A 20,556-nucleotide genomic window follows, 5' to 3' on the forward strand; every position below is an offset into this window, starting at 1 on the left:
TTCCACACGTGTTGCACTTTGTGACCCAGCCAGCAGAGGTCAGTAACAAGTGTCATCCCCATGAAAGTCCTCTGATCAAACTGCTGCACAAATAAAAGTATATCACTATTTTCAGCTACATATATCTTACCAGTAAACATACTCTCAACTCAACTCGCAGACAGCGCAGCCCTTGTCATTACATTAGTTAAAATAGCATTTGTAATCAATCTAAAGGTCATATGCATAGTCGGCTAGTTGAATTAAAACAATATATAATTGCTATTAGTTGTTTTTAAAGTAACATAAAATTGGAATAAACATGTACTTACATTTATATTACAATGTCCTTCAGTACAGTACTTAGGTAAAAGTATATCCTTACATCACTGCATGTGCACTACATTATATATTCCATTATTTTACTTAATCTGGCATGGCCATCATGTAAAACATGCTCAATGAGAGAGTAAATGTCGAGAAGAAGGAGCTCTGAGTATATCTGTAAACTAAATAAACCATGAACTAGTGTAAAGTGGTTGTGTAATGAGTGTCACATGCTATAAGCAGTTTGGATATCACGGTACATGGACGTTTTGGAAATATATGGTATTCAAAGGACAGCAATGAATATGCACATCATGTCAGCGAAGAGAACGACAAACCTCAGTGCAGTATGTAGGACAAAGGTAAAATACAATCACTGCATTGAAAGTTCTGAGCAAAAGATAAATATGTTTCACATCAGTATGTTAAAAACTGATGAAATGTAGCGAAGGTGTGTCACATTGGTCCACTCCTGTTGAAATGAATCACATGAGGTAACCAGTCATTATCACTTTCTTTCCTCTTATCAAAAAGCGAGTGGGATTACAGAATGGGATTGAACAGGCCCACATTTGATCTGTGGATATCCTTATTTCAACACCGCCCTCCTCTGACTAGGACTCTGGGTGTGTCTGTGAGAATGTGTGCAGAAAGAAAATAACTAGTAGTCAGAGCCGTCATTTCAGTGTAAATTTTATTACCAAAACGACACAGAAAACAATCCCGCTAAATAAGATAGATAAATAATGTCATGTTATTCAAATAGTTCCTTCACATTGTACTTTGAGTGCTGAAGTCAAACAGACCAGAACAAATACATCTGTGTGAATTCAGGCCGCTCTGGGCTCTGCTGTGACACGGTTGTTCAAATTCACAGCAGGGGCAAATCCAATCTTGTAGGTAAATTGCTAAATACTGTAAAGCTGATGTCAGTATGATTAAACACACACAGTGGAGACATGCACACAACGTATAACAGAGCAACATCTTCTTCATCAAGTTCAACCACAAGCAACACACAGCAAATGGAGACGTTTGGGTTTAATGTGTGCTAACTTTTTCAAAATAAAGGCGCGTTATGAATTTGCATGAATCTTCAGACTGAAATCACCCTTCAGCCAGGCCCTTCCTCATTCATTTTCTTTTCAAATACACAATGTCGACTAGTCTGGAAAAATGAACTTCGAACTTTGATCACAAAATGTTCTGTCAAATATAACAGAAAAAGAAACTGTGGGGAATTCCAGTGTGCAATTTGCAAAACGCCAATTTAAACGTCTCCTTTCAAAACCTTTCACAGTACCCTTCCTTCATTTAAGCCATGTGAGGTTCATTTTGTCTGAAAATAGTTTTCACAGATTATTTTTTTCCACCTTATGACAAGATACATGTATGACACACATACAGCATTTTCATTATCATGCAATACTGATGAGCTCACTGCACTGTCACATCGTTCATTGTCATGAAATGCACTAGTTTAGAATCAGTCTAATAACTAGAACAGTTTAATTCAATATATGAATGCTTGTTAGTTGCAGCACTGCATCGGCTAGGCATGCTCTTAAATCCTGCCCTATACATCTTTACCACAGGTTTAACATTTTAGATCAAGGCAGAAATTAATTTATATTTCTTCAGGTAAAAAATAATACTGATAATGCTACAGTTGTTAAGTGTCTATTCATAGTTTTAAAAATATAATGATTTCATATTTTGCTATTTAAAATACACAAGATAGTTTAAGATAGAGGAACTTGGCAGACTTCATATGATCAAACGCTTTCAGTTTATAAGTCGGAGTGATGGTGAGGCTACAGGCTCCATCTTATTTGTCAAGAACGATGATATCCGCCACTCCGTGCACTTGTGTGAGCTGTTTGCAGTCGAGGGACGCCACCAGCTTCCTGGGTCCGGGCTGGGTGGGGATGAAGTGCTCTGTCAGTGTCACCGTGGAGTGACCGCTAACGTCACTGAGAGGGACAAACGGGAGAGAAGGGTTAGTCTGGAGAAGGAAAGTAGAGGAGAATTTTGAAGGGTAAGAGACAGCGATGCAAAAAGAGAGGGCGACCCCTCACATTCTTACCCTACAACCACTTCATGGCCCTTTTGTAGACCCAGGCCTTCCACCCTGAACACCACGTCCTTCAGCGTACGTGGCAGGGGGTTGGTGAAGGTGATCTTTGCTGCCATCTCCTTGCCAACGACAGCTTCTCCCAAAGGCTGCAAGGCACAGATTACCAACAGAAAGGGTTGAACAAAACTCTTTACAGAGTGAAGGTTGAAATAACACTACTGTAGCAATGCTGTGCTGAATTGCCAATTGACCTACCGTGATGTTGAGGTCAGGGGTGCGGAGCCTGAACGAGGTCTGGTTGGCCAACAATTGCTGCGTCTCGCTGACTCTTCCAGACAGGGTCAGCATCAGGGCGGCCTGATCCATCAGCTCGTTCTGGTACTGCTGGTAGGGCAGCACCCACTCAATGATTTTTTCTGTGTTAAGAGATACGAAAAATGAGCACAGCTCAATATTCGATATTTTTACAATGCAGGTTTTACTGTTTTTCAAATGATTAGTTAGTTATCTTCACATTGAAATCAGAAACAGCTAGCCTCTGTCCAAAGGTTAAAAAAACGGCATGTTTTATAGCAGTTCAATAGTTAGCCTATTGAAATGAGAGAGATAAATCTATATAAATGTTTTGATTAACTTCTTCCTCTTGTAAATAAAAAGTTTGCTCATGATAAAAACACACTTTTGCTAAATAAAGTAAACCTGCTTCAGCCTCATTTGGTCTGATATCAACAGCTTAGCTTACGGTGAATAATGTTGCCTAACTTATCGCTGTGTAACAGACTCAGTTTAATGAAGTCATTACACATGAACAATTGTGCTACTTTTAACTTTTAACATCATGTCACCATTGTCACTTAGAGGTGCCACAGAGGTCACTGTTAAGCAAGATTTACCAAAAATCTCCAGAAAAGATCTTGTTGAACTGAGTGCTTCGACTGCACTGCAGCAGCCAAAACTAGCTGCGCAGTTTATCAGACAATCTGCAGACTATTGCTCATCTACACATTGAGCAACATTAGCATTTTACACTTAATCGTTTGACACATTGTTAATATAAAAAAGTATAGACTACGGCACTAATCTGACCTTCATTGGGCAAAAGCTCCACAGGTATCTGCTCCTTCTTGAGGGCTCCCTTCAGCACACCGGTGTAGTACATGACGGCCACCTGGCTGTGCAGGGTCGTCTGACGCGGCTGCGAGCTCATGTTCTTCACCAAGATGCTCAGCTTAGCATCTGCGCCCATCCTCGGCCCCTCGCCCTCCATCTTCACCTCCACGACCACGTCCTCAGCCATGGGTGTGGAGTAGACTTCTGGCTTGCTGCCATAGCGACTGGCGGTCTCCACAGCGATGCGTTCCTCGTCTGAACCTGATTGGGTGGAGGGAGGAGACGCCGAGTGAATTATTGACAGAGGCGAGAGATCTGGCACAGAGCCCTTCCAAACAAAGCAACACTAGTTTTAATAAATCATTACATTTTAATAATGTTGGAATGATTGCCGACGCTCTGAAACATCAATCTGAATGAAACGTGTTTTTCCGCACCTTCTTGGTGTTTGTACAGGTGTGTGATGTCCGCCCGATCGTCAGAGCCCACGGCCTTGGTGCTGATGCAGTGGCCGACCGCTTTCTTCTCAATGTAGAACTGGTCGAAAGTGCCATCCAGGTTCCTCTTCCAGTAGATTTTATCACTGTTGACCTGATAGGAAAAAACAGGGGAAAAAAAAGTCATGAGAAGAGGAAACAAAGAATACGTCACACTTATTTATTATTTTTATTCTTTTGTACAGTTGTAAAGAAATTATGTTTTCTTTAAGAGGTTAACTCTCTTTTGAATCAAATGGGCAGAATCAGGATCCCCAAGAAATAGTTATTGTCTAAGACCAATATTTCATATCCTTAATCCCAGAGATTTAGTTTGTCCACCCGTCTGTTACTGTGGCAACACGTTGTTATTTATATGGTGGTGAATAAAACAAGATTCCTGTACCACTTGCCAATTCATAACACTCACCTCAGCGAACACAAAAGGCGTGTCATGTTTGAGGTAGACTTGGCCGGAACGGATGGCGTTGACAGATGCGGGGCCACAGCGGAAGGTGCCCTGACTTGTTTCCTGTGGAGTGGAGTCAACAGCCTGCCAGCCTCCATGGCCAGGAGGCAGGTCTGGTCGGGCCATCCAGCAGTCGTTCCATACGTGGAAATTCCTGAGCGAAGATGGAAATGAGAGGTTTTCCATGTGAGGTTGTTTTAAGAGGAACAGAGTGACACTTTGGGAAATATGCTCTTTAGCTGATTTACTAAAAGTAAGAAGAGGATGATCTACACCAGCCTGCTGTGTGCCACCCATTTCAGATTCAGATCAATCGTCTGCCCTCGTTTGTATAGCACTTTTCATACAATGTAACACAAAGTGTTTTACAGAACAACAGCATAAAAACAACATCCTCCGTCCCTTCACTCACCCCATCCACGAACACAGCAAGACAAAATTGACAGGAAGTGAGGGAGCGTTATCGTAAATCTCATAAGTATGAAATGAGGATACAGCAAAGACAGGAACTAAAGACAGATCAAATGATATGGACATAATAATGAAATACTAAAGGAGATAAGTAAAATATAAGGATAAAGTAATAAAATGGGTCCAACAGTCTCGTAATTAGTTTTGTATTAACTGAAATCATTCTTCTTATCTAAAGCTCAGGAAGAACAGCTTATTAAATCAGCATATTTCCCAGTAATCTGTTTCTTGAATATTACACGGCATGTTCTTCAATTATACTTTTCGGAAGCTTCATTTCAGATTTGCATTATTTAAGTGTCCATGGGCATTTAAGTATAGCGGGCAAAATCTGTGTCAAGCATTTACAGAGCAATTACAGATTAAGTGTAATTTCAAAAAAGAGCATTATGGGTTGTTGTAGGCCTGGACGATATGGCCACAATTATACCTAAATAAAACATTTCATATCAGTCAATTTCGAAAATGATCAAGATAAATGTCACAATATTCAAATGTTTGCATTTGATAAACAGCAAAACCAATCTGAGGTAGATCAATTATATGTCAACAATGAATTATCAATATACCAATATAAATTGGACTTATGGTATATTGTTGTTCATGAAAATTATATTGTGATAATTAGAGAATTTTTTATTGCCCAGCCCTATCAGCTAGTATGGATTTAATGAAATTCAACCTAAATCATTGATTCAGATGGAGTTGGCTAACACTGCTCCGTGTATGGAGCAACATGTCCCTGGTGTACTTTTGCTTCCTAGCTATAGAGGGACAAGAAATGGTACCCATCAATCTAAGGACTGTACTACACATATGGGAGATGGATATATCAGTTCAGCCTCTTGAGTCGGAAAGGAGCTGCAGATAATTGTAAGTACACAACGTCTCAGGGTCAAGTCAAGTTAGGGGACTGCGTTCGGAGCAGATCTAAATATAAGGTGCATTCCAAAGGTATGGATTTAGCAGAGAGCCATTTTCCACGCAGGGTGTTACTGTCAATGTAAAGATACACATCTTACCAGACGGAATCACTATTGAGGTGGTCGATCGGCTCCGCATCCTCATCGAAATACACATCTGTGGTGAGGGACACGTCAGTATCGTGGGCGGACTGGAAGTTGGTCACACTGCGGGCTGGTATTCCAAGACACCGCAACACTGGAAGCAAAGACAGACACATGAGTAACATTTACAATAATTAAAACTCATTCAATAGTCAAATTATGTTCCCAGATGCAAAAGATGTGAGCAATCACTCGGCACATCTCTACAAAGATGGCATCTGCCTGGTTGCAGAGAAAGCCGATAAACCTGCATGAATGAAAACAAACACATGTGGCTCTATCTGTGATAAAAGTGGGAGGTATGACAGGAATGCCAATGCAAGGTATTTATGGTGGACATGAGCTATGTCCTGCTATCAGGAGCATCGATGCAGTTGTGCTATCATGTGAGGAATCCTGCAAGCACTGATTTAATAACACGTTCTGTTTCAGAGTAGTGAGATCTGATTAACGGAGCCTGATACACAGGAAGACAGGAGTACGATTCATTTAGACACTGTGAGTCAAACTCATGGGAACACTGGGAGATACAACTGGTATTCTCTGTGGTATTTCACACACATTCATACACCCAAATACAATCGCTCCACATGCCTTCCGCCACCACCCACTAAGCTCCCGCCTCTCTATAAAAACACCATCACATGATTCATTTCACATGCTCACCTGTTGTGGTGACCCCAGAAAAGACCCAGCATTGTCCATATGACACAGGCGTGCCGCTGGAGGAGTGGTACTTCCTCAGGATCTCCACGCTGCTGCTCCACGCCGAGGGAGAGACTCCGTCGGAGTAGTTCCCAGACCAGTTCCCGACCAGAACCCCATAGTCGTCCTGAGCGTTAATCTGGAAAGAGGGTGGAGACTCAATCAATAACATCTGACTGCCATCATCCTGTTTTCAAAACAGGACGGTGAAAATTATTTGGGCTGTAGCTAAAATTAAAGACAGTGAGATAGTCAATCCTTAAAATTTAAGATATAATAATGTTACATTTAATGTGATAGTGAAAGATATATTTTTCATGTATTTAGAAGTAATTTACTGATTTAGCATTGCACTTCGTCTGCTGCACGGGTTCTCAACCTGGAGTGTGGTCTATAAGTAACACGTTAATAAAATGAGTGACTATTTGGGTTCTGAATTTCATACACTTCCTCTAGTAAAACATCCAAAAGCACAAATCTTTTCAAATCGGCGTCTGTGGTCTAATTCATATCAGTTGAGGGGTCCTTAAAGTGCAAACGTTTTAAACAACTGATCTAAAGTGCAAGACACATGTGCATTTAGCGTGTAGCTAATTTAATAGTAAAATACACTGTAAACACTGGAAGTTTGTCTGAAACCAGCGATAACACTTCTGTCTCTTTTTTATTCTAGATATTCTTCTTCCTTTTGAAGATTGAGACTACTTTACCCAAAATGTTACTCAACTGCTCAACTTGAGAATCGGGTGTCTTATGCTTTTAGCAGCTAATGTAGCCTCAGGCCTCGAGCCTCAAGCAAAGAAGAGCTGTGCTTTCCACAGAGGTTTAGTAATTTAACGTCTCTTTAACTCCACACCAACAGATCTTTTACATAAAAAAAAAAAGTATGAATACTTCAGACAAAACCAAATGGAAAAGACTTCAAACTACAGAATACTGTATATAACTTCTTTAATATGTGCACATTGCACTGCTCTAGGCCTATAAATGGCCTTTGAAGGGTAAAGTTAGTGGAGATTTCCTTGACTTTTTACTACTTTGACTGTTACTGAATTAGATAATATGCAGTATGCGTACGTGTGTTATATGTGTGTCAAATACATGAATATACATTTTTATTTTGTATTAATGTATTTAGCAGTCTGTCCATGTAAGTGTCTTACCAAGGCAGATATGACCCTGACCACATTGACAGAATCCCCTCGACCAGACGGAGGCATTTCACTCTTCTCCAGGATGAACAGACACGCATCCAGGATTCCTTCATGAAACTATAGTGAAGAGAAACCCCACACAAATTAGTAATAAAGAAAATAGTTCATTTAGATGGGAGTTGATCATTATTTTAACATTTACACATTAAAAGATAAAAAAACTCAATTGATAACAAGGACTTTCATGCAGGTGATGTTCAATATTTAATATTTCTATATTTACTTATCCATAAATCCCATAAAAAGACCAAAACCAGCAATTAGCTTATCCAAGATTGCCCGAGTAGCTGGAGCCTGATATGTTTGATCCTATCAGCCAGACAGCATACCTCCCAGCTGAGCTTTTTTTTTTAAGTAAAACAAAATCAAAAACTGTTTTAAAGATTAACAACTTCGGTATAGGGACAGACGGGCTGAGTGTGGTGATAGTGCCTACCTGTCCAAAGTTCCATGTCCGGGCCCCAATCTGTTGCTCTGTGCCGTAGTAGATCCTCCCAGTGTCATTCAGCACATACTCCTTCCTCTCCTCCTCATCATCCAGGAACACTGTATCCTCTGGAAACACATGACAGTTATATATCTGTGTATGATCATTTATCATAATCAAAACAATTATGACAATACAGTGTTTTAGATTTGTGTGTGTGTGTGTTTTCTGTAAGATTCTACATTGGCATATCTTTTAATTATTCTTATTTCAGTAGAACTATATGGGTTTATTTGAATGATATGGACTCTAGTGAAGACTTTGGCTTATTTCCTGTCTGCTAAAAAATGTCCAACAATCCTCGCCTTGTTCACCTCTTCAGTGACTAAACCCCGAAAGAATGTTCACAAATCGTGTCCCCAAGAGTCTCCTGGACCAGGAAATGGTTAAGAAACACAAAGAAACCTTCGACCCTGAAATGGGGCCCACACTCATTTATGGGAAGTAGTCTGTTTTGAGTGACATCAGCGCCTCAGACTTGGGCGTGCACCCCTGACATGAGTTTCACAATCACAGTCTTTCTTTTTTCCATCTCATTATCTCCTGCTGATTCCACAGTGGTTATTGGCGGGTCGCGAAAAAGGAACACAGCAGAGAGAAGCAGTTAAAGTAGCAGAGCATTCAGGATGCAGGTGAAAAAAGCCCACAGTCCAAAGTGAAAGGAAGAGGTCATGAGGGACGACAGAGAAAGAAGGGATGTTATGCTTGGGAGGGAGATGAGGGAGAGAGAGTGGAGCGTAGCAGAGAGTCTTGAGAATTCTAAAGGAGAGATCAGAGGGAGGTGAAGTTAACTTTATCTGGCAGCTAGGATGACTGTGGTTTTCATTTCTTCTCAGAACATCGTGGAATGTATGACGAAACACCCACACCCACCACAGGATGAAGAATGAGGAGGAGGCTGAGAAACGGGGCATTGGATCAGCAGATAGCAAGAAGGGAGTGGGACAGAGTGGGCGAGGCATATAAAGGAAGGAAATACACATGGAGTCAGTAAAAGCGAGGGAGAGGACAGGTTGTCACCAGCTGTGGGATTACTCTGAGCTTGCCCCCTGGCATTTTATACAGTCATTGTACGATTTTGACTTTTATGAGCTTGAGGGAGAAATTGGTCTCGGGAATAGGAGATTGAAAAAGGGAAGAGGAGATTGGGAGTCCTGCCAAAAGCAGCAACCCCATAATAAAAGACCATCTTTTAATCAAATCCAGGTCCACATTTTTTTTTGTTAGCTGTGTCGCAAATTCACTGCTTTTCTGCTAAATTTCCTGTGGGTATAGTTTGCAGTGCTCAGCAAACTGAAAGAGAGTCGGGAGAATAAACAATGGATAGCATTTCCTAATGCTTTTATTTAAATTAATAAGAAAATAGTAACTGCCCAATACATTATTAAAAAAAAAGTCTGACCTTTATTTATTTGTTAAATACAATTAATTGAGAACCGGGGAAAAATACTATTCCCAGATAAAGAAAATGATATCTGAGTGCATAATACACTTATTTTATGTAAGGAGCTACATGGTCTATAAACACAACTCATCATGGCGTTTAAAATGGTTATAGTCAATATTTTCTATTAGAAATAGATAAAACTTGCTTTGTAAGGCTTACTAATGCGAATGAAATAGTTTAACAAGAATGAAGTTTCAATTATCACTCAACAGTAAGCCGCTCAACCTCAGGGAGGCTAGCTAAAAAAGTATGCCATCATATCTGGAAGGTGTCAATACCACGTTCCTGTCATCGGAAAACTTCAGCCACTGCTTCTGACTCTCTGCTAAAGGATCCAGCTGTCTAAATAAATTTACTCTCAAATATTGAAATACAGAGACACAAACACTGCAAAAACCATCATATTGAGCAAATTCTTTCAAAATAACATAGTCAATGGCCACAATACTGGAGTGACATACCTACTTGGAGTAATAACACTAATAATGCAATAATACTTTTTCAACAAAGCACTATGTCAATTGTTAACATCTTTGGGCCACTTCTTTAATTGTTACTGCAAATCAAATCTGTCAAAACTTTGAGAAACATCTTCCCAGTCGCAAAAATTAAGATTTAGACTTGAGGTAAACTGTATTTACTAGTTGGAAATTGGTAAATGTGGTATGAAGCGCCATGTTTGAAAAGTAATCATTGACACCTACTTACAATGCTATTTTATAGTGCAACAACAGTCTGAACACCAAGCCAATGACTGAAATCATGTTTATTTGCTCTTGTAGATGTGTCTTGCCCTCATCAATTGATCCCAGAGCTAAAAGAAGAACAAATATATGACTAACACTCCTCAGAATGCCAGAGAAGCTCCAAATGAATGAAAAAAAATGTACTGCTGGTTTGAATTAACTGGCAGTTTGGTAAGATGTTATCATATCGATTTAAAAGGCTATAATATTATATTCAGTTTGTTTTTGCTGCCCTCAATTGGCCAAAATAATCAAATGAACTTTAACCACAAAGGTAGCTCAGTGTGTATTATCTGTAATAATGTCAAAAATGATGTTTCATCTTACTCACACAGATGTTTTAGTTATACACAATTCAGGGTGGAGCTGTAACAGCACAACCACGTTTACCAGCTGTCTTGAGCTGTAGCCAGTGGGGTTACATAACTCCCATAGTTACAGGATCACGCTGTAGCTATTTGACTGACAGCAACACGGATCAAGTTGGCCTTTTTCACCCATGTGTAACATTATATCAGGACTCCTCTCATAGATTCGGAGCTGTACACACATCTACAGTATATTGTGCCAGTACTTGCCATCTGAAGGATGATGCTGTTACACGACAGCTATTTTCTGGGAACATCTTTGCTGGCTGCTCAGCAGTTTTTCTGCCAGCAAAATTATAGATTTTCATTTAAAGCTATAAGGCCTCAAAAGCTAATGTTAGGGTGTTATTTATTCCAGACAGGTTATGTAACACCATCTGCCTTTTACCATTAACCGTCTTATTTTCTTCAATGTGTTTCCTTACCTTCACACCAAGGATTGAAGAGCATGACGATGTTCTTGTTGGCATTGTAGGTAGTTGCGGCCTCTCCCTTTATAGAGCAGGTCACCACGCTGAGCCTGTAGAGGCCAATAACAGCGCTGGCTGGAGAGTTGACGGACAACTTGACCTTGGTGCTGTTCGCTTCTACGATCTTTGCCTCCCAGCGTTCATCCTCCAGGTGATCCACCAGAGGAATGATGATGTGGGTGCCTTTGGACACCATGGGCAGGGGACCTACACCAGAGAGGGGATACTTGAATCAGAGTGCACCATGATGGAAGAAACATAAAGAAACATGTTATTATGTTCTCTATTGTAATGGTTTCTACGTTGTGACTTTAGATGGCAGCCTACTGTAAAATGTACTTCTTTTAAAATAATGCAAATGCAAATACGAGTTTAATTTTTGTTATTGCAAATATATCGTTTTTCACAAAGAAATACGTGAGAAGATCGATAGCACTCTTGTATCCGTCCATTAAATCTGAACAGCCAGGAGACTGTTGCTGAGCTTAGCATAAAGACTATAACCATTTACCGCAACAAATAGTCAGAAAGAGGAAGACAAGACAATCAAATATAGTGAAATATAATATTTGAATCACACTTTGTTTCCCAGTGAGTCCAACATTAAAGTTGTTTTGTCATTCTCTGTTAGCTTTGAATTTGGATGAACTCAAGTTATACAGCAGCTATGGAAGTAGAAGGACTTTATGTTTTAATAAAGTCCTTCTGGCTGGGGGACAAACCCAATGTTTTATTATCTGTGTTTGACTCCTCACAGTGGTTGAAAATCCTACCAAACTGTAAACCACATATGAATCACATTTCCAGCTGTGCACTCTCCTCGGACTCTGGGTCTGGAAGACATCTAGTTCTGCATAAGACACACCTCCCTTCAGATAGTCCAGCACATTTCTGACAGATTTATCTTGAGGGGACTAACGTTGATGTTCCTGTGTACGTGACCCGATGTTTTGTTGAGGAAAACTCCAAAACAGCTGAACCAACTTTCAATTAAGTTCATCATAAAGTCCCTTCTATCCCAGCAGCTATGAAGCCTTATCGGAAGCTCTGCTCTGAGCTATTTGCTGTTTTATTTGAGTATGGAGTTTACCAGGATCTCATTGTTCCCCAGCTGACCCCAGTCAAGACCCCCTTCTTCCTTTCTCACCACTGAGGACTTATTCAAAAGGAAATCAATTAAAGAAACATGTTGTGTTGTGTAGAAACATGTAAAGAGACATGATCGTTTTTCTTTTCTTCTACAAATTTACCAAGGGACGATGATAATGCAAACGTTAGTTCACAGGTAATGAGTGGATGTTGAATGTGGTTGATAGTTATTCTCCTCTCGAGCATGTAATAATCTAGGCTGCCGCTGACTGATAATCATTTCTCCCTGGTGATGTAATAGCCTTTTATTCTTCAGCCGGTCGTAGCAGTGTGAGGCCTGTAAATACCAGAGGGAGGTGTTCTGTGGCCAGAGTGTAAGCACTCGGCTGGGTGGTGGAATCCAAAACTTGCGGCGTACGTCTGAACTGCTGATCTATTTAAATGTGATCGGTATGCACAGAATTTTGACCACATTTCCCAGGCTCTGTTTTGAGTCAGGGGTTCGTTCGTTCACATTTAACATGGGTTTGCAATAAATACTGCTTAAAGGGGCAGTCCACCAATTGTAAACATTTACATTAGCTTTTTCTTCATGGACTGGTAATCTTAATCTGTCAAAAAAAAGTCAGATGAACTCCACATAAATTTGAGTAGATTTCATCTTTCTTTTTATTTAACACTGTTAACTTGATGAGGCAATGTGTTTTTGAACTGAACCATAGGTTGGTCTGGTCAAGTTTAAAATATACTACAATGCTACGAGGAGGGTACCAACTATATGTCCAACATCCACGCCCAAATTTTTTGGTTTAAAGAAAACGGACACTTCTAATTGTTCATCAATCAGCTGCATTTAGTCATTTTCATTATTAAAGGTGCAGTGTGTAACATTTAGTGACTTAAAGTAGTGAAGTTGCATGATGCAGCTGAACACCCCTCACCTCACTCTCCCATTCCAAACATGAAAGAGAACCCATAAAAACTCAAAGGGTGTTTAGTTTGTCCAGGCCGGGCTACTACAAGAAACATGGCGGCCTCCATAGTGAGGACCCCCCCCCCCCCCCCCCGATGTAAACATAAAGTATTTAAATATAAAGGTCCATTCTAGTGTTAATAAAACAACAATTTGTATAATTTAGATGAAACACACTGGTGAAAACAACACTTGGATTATTTTATATTATATTTCTGTAAATAGATCCCTTTCACCTAAATCGTGCACACTGGACCTTTAAGGTTTGGTGAATTTGAAGCAGTTTTCATCTCATACCTGTTTTCAGATCCAGATGCATTTTGTCAGTTTCAGCATTGAAGGGCCTGTTGAGCTCCAGCTCAATCTGGAAGGTCTGTCCTCTGCGGATGATCAGCTCGTCGCCGTGATACAAGTCCGTGTGGTGCTCCTGTCTGTTCTGGCCGGTCTTGGAGCTCAGTTGGTCAACAGAACGCACCGACAGCTTTATTTCTGAAAGAGAACATTTCACATCAGGTTTAGATCCTGCCTGTATTGCTGCTGCTATCTGGATTATCAAATGTGCATAATATAAAAACATTTAGAGATTTGATCTAAGCCTATGGTCATTACAAGCTTATCCAAAAAGTCACGCTACCTTCCATCTCCTTTGATTCTCCATTCTCAGGCTTTGGCTTGGCGGGCTCTGGGGCTGGAGGTTTGACCAATTCAACCTTGTCTGTGATATCATAGGAGGTGCTGTTCTGGCGCTTACAGCAGCACGGACACATCTTCCTGAACCATCGGCGACAGGATCCATCTTCCTGTTTCTTCTCCCCCTCTTTCTGAATGCTGAACTCCACCCTGGTGGGCGGGCTTGCTCCGGGGAAGCGCCCTACCTCCGACTCGCCCCTGACTGTCAAACGCTCGCTTGGCATTCTAGGGGACAAATAAAAGAATGCTTGAATTGTCTAAAAAAAATGTATTACCCAGAGAAGATGATTGAATCATCCCACTCTTAGGACAATTTTTTGTTTTGCAACTTAAAGATATGGTTGGCAATTTGTTTTTTTGGATCAAATGAAATGATTGGCTGAATCAGAGATGAATGCCACAAATTAGCGATTGAGACACAGAAGAGTCGGTTTCTACAATTTCACAATCATGGGGGTGTAGCTTTGGCGAGACGGCCATTGGGAGAAGATGGGTTGTATCAGTTGCATTTTATCAAAGTGTAGCTGGCTCTTGCAAGCTTAGCTAGTGGAAATTACAATAACATGTTTTATCGCCTACCCCAAGCAGTATTTATCATGCAGAAGGAGTAGGTTTTCCTTGGAACTACTTTCTACCAAAGAACAGCCTCTGGAGAATTGCTAATTGCGATTCTGTGTTATGAGAAATATCCAGATTGAAGTGGATTATGTTTTTGGATGCAATGGTTGTCCTTTTATAGTGAGAGGACCAATAATACAATTTCATTCGTCTCAACTTTGTTGGCACAAAAGCTGAAAAATTAGACCAAACACATCTGAAACAGGGCATTGGTTGAGAAAACGTTGAAGCAGCTCATCAACATTGTAGGTGCAGCGGACAGAACATGGACAACACAAGCCATTGTAGAGGTTCGAGGTTATAGAGACGGTATGGAATTTCATTCCAGCGAACTCTGTATCCATAACAAAAAACATCTCTTCAATTCTTTCATCTCTCCATCAGGAAAACACCCATTATACTTTCTCTGTCACTTTTTTCCACAATTACCACGTTCCAGACGTGCGCTCTCCTCGGTCGTTAGGCTTTCCCAAAGCATTCTGGGGTATTTAGCCTTTATCCTTGTCAGCTACACTCCGTGAACAATCCAACACGCCTCCTGCAAGGAACTGGATTCTATCTGCCTCACCCCAGCTGTTGGGGCGTAATGTGCTTTCCGTGCATGTGGGTGTAGGTGTACCATGGATCATATGATCATCTATCACACTGCCATGTTTCTCCCTCTCATATGGTGAGGGTGGGATCACTCGGGAATTAGATCATTTGTCACATTAAAGATAAGCCTGTCCTAGGGCGTCCTAATATCCAAATGATTAGGGTGCATACCACATACCCCAAATTCCCTGAGCCCTGAGTTCCTGGTTCAAATCTGCTCAACTATTTAATGCATGTATTCCCCTACTTTCTTTCCTGCATTTCCTGCCCGTCTTCACTGCCCCTGTCAAACAAACAAACATATTAAAGAAATATATGAGCCTCTAAACGCAGGGTTAAATGTCATGCAGTGAAGCCAAAACAAAAACTGTTTACATAAATGGAAGGCAGATGGAGCAGGCCTTTCCCATTCCCCCCCTCCTTTCGCTCTTTAATCTCAACATCTGCAACTTGTCCATTGCGTTAAACTCTCAAGGCTGAGCACTGCAAGCAAAATACAATTTATTTTAATCAAACTTTAAAGCAGCGTCTGAGTTTTGTGGATTCTTGTAAAACACTGAGCTGCAATAATGCACGTAGTCAGGAGAAATGGAGCATTGTAAGGCAAACACATATAAACAATGTTTGGTTTATGGGGTTACTATTCGCATTTTTCACAACACCCTTCACTGAGCTCTGCCTCCCATTAGATGCCGATGCTACTCCTGTAAAACATTCCATTTTGTAGCACTCTACAGTTTGAAGACTGGAAGATTCCCACAAAAGAAAGACAACTTTTTAATAGAATGGGTCGTCAATGTCACACAGAAGTGAACAGAAGATTTATTTTCTAACCGAAAAGGTTCTTTGACTGAGATAATCACTAATACATCAATCAGCTGTAGAAAGCAAGTTAGTTAGTATGATGGTATGTTTGTGATTATCTCAGTCAAAGATCCTTGGCTTGTCTTGACTTGTTGTTGACGAAAAATAATTACGACATTTCAAGAAGAATCTTCACATCTGGATGATGATTCAAGTTCAAGTTTTACTGGAGCCTGAAAGAGTCAAACTTCAGTGAGCATGAGTTATCCTTGTTATCCTTTTACTTACTAAAAAAATTATTTTTTTTTACAATTATGACTCAGTTTTTGTAAGTATAAACTATATCTTAACTTAAATTTTAAACTTTGTCATGTAATATTGTGACTTTATTCCCAAGTAAAAACATTTTTTTCTCTCACAATATTTAGACTTTAGTTGTGTAAAAGTAGGATTTTTTCTAGAATTACGACTTTGTGTTCGAAATCCCCAATTAGTTTTTTCTTCCACATGGGCCTACTGTGTAGTAAATCGGTTTAGTTTAGAGGTAAGGTTTTTTTTGGCTGTCCATGATGAATGGAAGTAAATGCAAAGTTCTAATTAGGACAACTTTCCAAACCTGTGTGTGTGTGGTCCAGATATTACACATTTTGTAGTAACATAAATCTGTTTACAGAATCACATTATTCTTTAACATACAGTAAAATTCAATAAGACAATAAGGGACTCAATATTTGCGAAAAACTAAAAACATAATTGTTTAAAAAATACAGCAACACTGATGCTTTTCAAACATAACAGCTTTTCATGCTGTTTGGCACATTGTTTGTGTCTTCACAGGCTTTACAACAAGGCAAGATATCTCCCTGCTGCCTTAGGTGGCCTATAAATTAGCCAATTAGTCACCCACTCAACCCCATAAAACCATGAAAAGCCACAACCCTCTTTTTTTTTTGGGCAGCGCTGCTCTTCCCTCACGCTTTAATGCACAAACTTAAATGGGTTTATAATACAGCCATCAGCCAAGCTTGAAATTAAGTGTTACTTCTTCATCTCTTTCTTGGTTTGCCCATCACCACCCTGCAGTGTACATCATGTGTGCTGCATGTGTCCTATCTCCTTCTGCAGCTCTGCACTTTTTCAACAGTCAGTTTGGATTGGCATGCTCTCACGCCTGGTACACCCACTGACCTCTGAGATAAGTGATGTCAGGCTCGTATGTCAGGTGATGTTGTCCCCATGTAACACTGATTAGTTGATTTAACTCAAAAAAGCGGAAAAAAGCATTTGGTAAAAAATTGTTTTGCGTAGAATGTCTTAAGAAAAAGTTGAAATCCTGTAAATTCCTCATCCATCAATGTTTCTAAGTATGGCTTGGCCATTAAACCTTATCAATTATTATCAGAAAATAACTTATCCCAAGCAAAAAAGTTCAATATATTTCAATGTATAACTATTGTGCGAGCACAGTGAGGACGTATAGCACACTATTGATCTGCATAGGGCAAACGCAGGGTTTGGACCCCAATGGAAATCTGATTGACCCCTGTCCTATCAGTTGTCTTTGTTTTTTCATGTTTAGCTGTTTAGCAAGTGATTGTCATCCTCTGCTCATAAACCTAACCCAGGTGCAGAAATCCAAATCTTCAAAATTAACAGAAATAATTGTGTAACACTTATTGTGATAATCTGTATATCAATATCAACTAATTTTTATCTTCATATAATTGTGGTCATATCCTCCAGATTTATCTCTGAGAGAAGGGGAATGATCAGCTGCAGTTGGTTGGCCCACGACCAACCAGGCTGAACACATGAAACCACTTTCACTTGTTGTTTATTTCAATGAACATGGGGAGATGCTTTATACGCAGGTATAATAGTAAACAACATTTGTGAGAGGACAGAAAGGCCTCACTTGTTATTAACTGAGCCAAGTGAGGTCATTAATTGGATTGTTGTTGCAGTTTGTGACAACAGAAAAAGTTCAGCTTTTATTTAGAGCTGACAGACACTTGATGATGCTCAAGTTCAACAAAAGGCAAGAAAACAACCAGTGAATAAGACAATAAGTTCCACCGTGTAATATATATATTTGACATGTCTACTTTTTTAAACATGACCCCCCCCCCCCCCCCCCCTCTCTCTCTGTGGACGAACCATCACGGCTTCAATAGACTCTCTGGACTAAATAAGGAAACCGTTAGGTCTTTGAAATAAGAAACTCTTAAAGTAGCAGTGACTTACTTTCTCTTCGTGGATTCTCCTCTTCGAAATGTTCCTTCGGCGGATGAATACTTTTTTCTTCTTCACTCGCTCTGTTCTCGGATCTGAATACTTATATGCCCCGGACACACCCCTCTCTACTCCCAGCTCAGCCCAGTGCGCCCCACCCTGCTCCGCACGGCTCGAGTTCCCCCACTCCCACCAGGAGGTCCTGGCAACGGGGGCGCGCTGCGTAAAAGAGCGCACGTATTGAATTATAACCAACCACACACGTCCCGCCCCCCCCCCCCCCACCACCACATACACACAGACACACGTACACACATACACACACTGAGGATATAGAGTTTGTTACGCAATGTTCAGCCAAACGTTTCCAATGCAGGAAGGGAGTGGGACAGAAAGTGGAGTGCAGGAAGTAGACTGTAATGCTTGAATATTGTGAATGTTAATGTGACGATAAAATTAATAATAATAAATAAAACGTCATAAATGATATATAAATAAATGAATACCTCTAATACTCACCATAGAACAGACACAAACTATAAACCACACCAATCTCAAACTAAACTGTACCACATCAGACCGATACATTTATTATCATAACCTTATCATATGCATCCTCACCTTTAAAAAAAGGAGGGTTAGGGTTAAGGTTAGTTAATAAAGTAGAAACAACCAGTACTCCCAATGTATGCTACAAACATTGTAGCATATATTAGAAACTTTTTTTGCCTATAAACTTGAATAGATTATACATGCTAATTTAGAATTTCAAAGTTACTTTCATTACCGTATAGAATATTGTGCATTTATGAAACATACATAAACACTGAAATTACACCAAAAAAGGGGCGACTGATTGATTCAAGCTCAAACCTCATAGGAATTCCCCTCCATGTTGTTGGACTCACTGTGCAACACATTGCAAGACATTTAACTTCCCCTGCACACTCACTGTCAGTTCCCCTCTGCTGGTCACATGGCAAACCACAGAGGATGAACCCTTCTTGACCTCTTGTCCACTAAAGCCACATCCTAAGTTTAAACCAAGGCTAAAATGATCAAACCATAATATTTAGAATAGGGTTGGATCAAGACTGTACACGCTGTTGATTCCAGTCCAACTACAGCGTGATTCAATGTTTCTTACAGGTAATCTGTCTCATGGAATCCACACCCTTCTGCTCTCACTGATTGTGAATGACTGCGGTTGATTTTCCGCTTTGTGGTGGGCAGGGAATCATGAGGATGACATAGCCGATGAGGGCTGATGATGACTGGGGCAAACTGAAGCCTTCATTCATGTCTAAGTCTGCCTTCCTCTCTTAATCACTGCTCTTGCGTGGTATGGTTACCATAGAGCAGTGTAGGATCTCAGTCACACTGAACATTTATATTCAAGTTTACCTGTCAATACATGTTTAAAGAAATGTGAAGTACGTCAATGTCAGAATGCACGTTTTCCAAAACGTTCAACACCTCATTCCTTATTAGAACTTAACACAAAGACGCTAAAACAGATGGATATTTGTTTATTACAAACTACAAATTTAGATTGTTGAATCAACGGATGAGAAATTCAACGGCGCAAAATTCCAGTCAATCCAATAGCTGTTGAGATATTTCTGTCAAGACCAACAAATTGTCATCTAGAGCAACACTGCAAGTATGGCAAACAACTAACTGTGTTATATATCATAATTCAAACAAGGAACACAGAGTTGACTGCACTTGTATTGGATATGTCTAGTCGTGTTTTGAGTGCTTGATGGCTGTAAGCCATTCAGCAGTCAACCCGAGAGAGGAAACATTAGGATTTTGTATCATCTGCCACAGAGCAGGCCATACAGGAAGTCCAACAGTTAGTCAAGGCCAGTAGTTAATCTTTACTACTGCAGTGTGAAAATACAACAGAAAACAGACAGCAAAAAGCATCGCAACAAGGACACAACTAAAGGTAATGACCCAAAAGCCCTACTGCAAATCAGTCCTTTAGTTCAGTCTCTTATCCTTTATCTTCAGTTCGAGTTTTAACAGAAACAGCTCCTGTGTAGCTACGAATGTGAAACATTATTAAATCCCATCCGGCTGTCCTTACTCCAGGGTTCATCTGTTGTACGTGCTCACTCGGCATACCAGTCTAAAC

At 40.2% G+C, this 20,556-nt stretch overlaps 1 protein-coding gene across 1 annotated transcript; it reads right to left on the minus strand.

Annotated features, from left to right (window-relative positions):
- Window positions 1-981: 981 nt before the first annotated feature.
- Window positions 982-18,579, minus strand: tgm1l1 (transglutaminase 1 like 1). The gene is made up of 14 exons (XM_062404944.1): window positions 18,426-18,579; window positions 14,110-14,390; window positions 13,773-13,964; window positions 11,369-11,620; window positions 8,332-8,450; window positions 7,845-7,952; window positions 6,643-6,820; window positions 5,932-6,070; window positions 4,400-4,592; window positions 3,931-4,084; window positions 3,470-3,754; window positions 2,639-2,799; window positions 2,393-2,529; window positions 982-2,279 (listed from the first exon to the last, which is right to left on the minus strand). Exons 2-14 carry the CDS (start codon window positions 14,387-14,389, stop codon window positions 2,135-2,137), a joined length of 2,343 nt encoding a protein of 780 aa, XP_062260928.1. The 5' UTR covers window position 14,390; window positions 18,426-18,579; the 3' UTR covers window positions 982-2,134.
- Between the last annotated feature and the right edge of the window lie 1,977 nt (window positions 18,580-20,556).

This window comes from Platichthys flesus, chromosome 14 (assembly GCF_949316205.1).
Source record: "Platichthys flesus chromosome 14, fPlaFle2.1, whole genome shotgun sequence".
NCBI lineage: Eukaryota > Metazoa > Chordata > Actinopteri > Pleuronectiformes > Pleuronectidae > Platichthys > Platichthys flesus.

Excerpts from the sequence above, each read along its gene's own strand:
- tgm1l1 (XM_062404944.1), bottom strand. The coding sequence starts at position 14,389 with ATGCCAAGCGAGCGTTTGACAGTCAGGGGCGAGTCGGAGGTAGGGCGC. Across the intron at positions 7,953-8,331 it reads GGACATGGAACTTTGGACAG|TTTCATGAAGGAATCCTGGA; the intron begins GTAGGCACTATC and ends TCTTCACTATAG. Across the intron at positions 6,071-6,642 it reads TTCTGGGGTCACCACAACAG|TGTTGCGGTGTCTTGGAATA; the intron begins GTGAGCATGTGA and ends CTTTGCTTCCAG.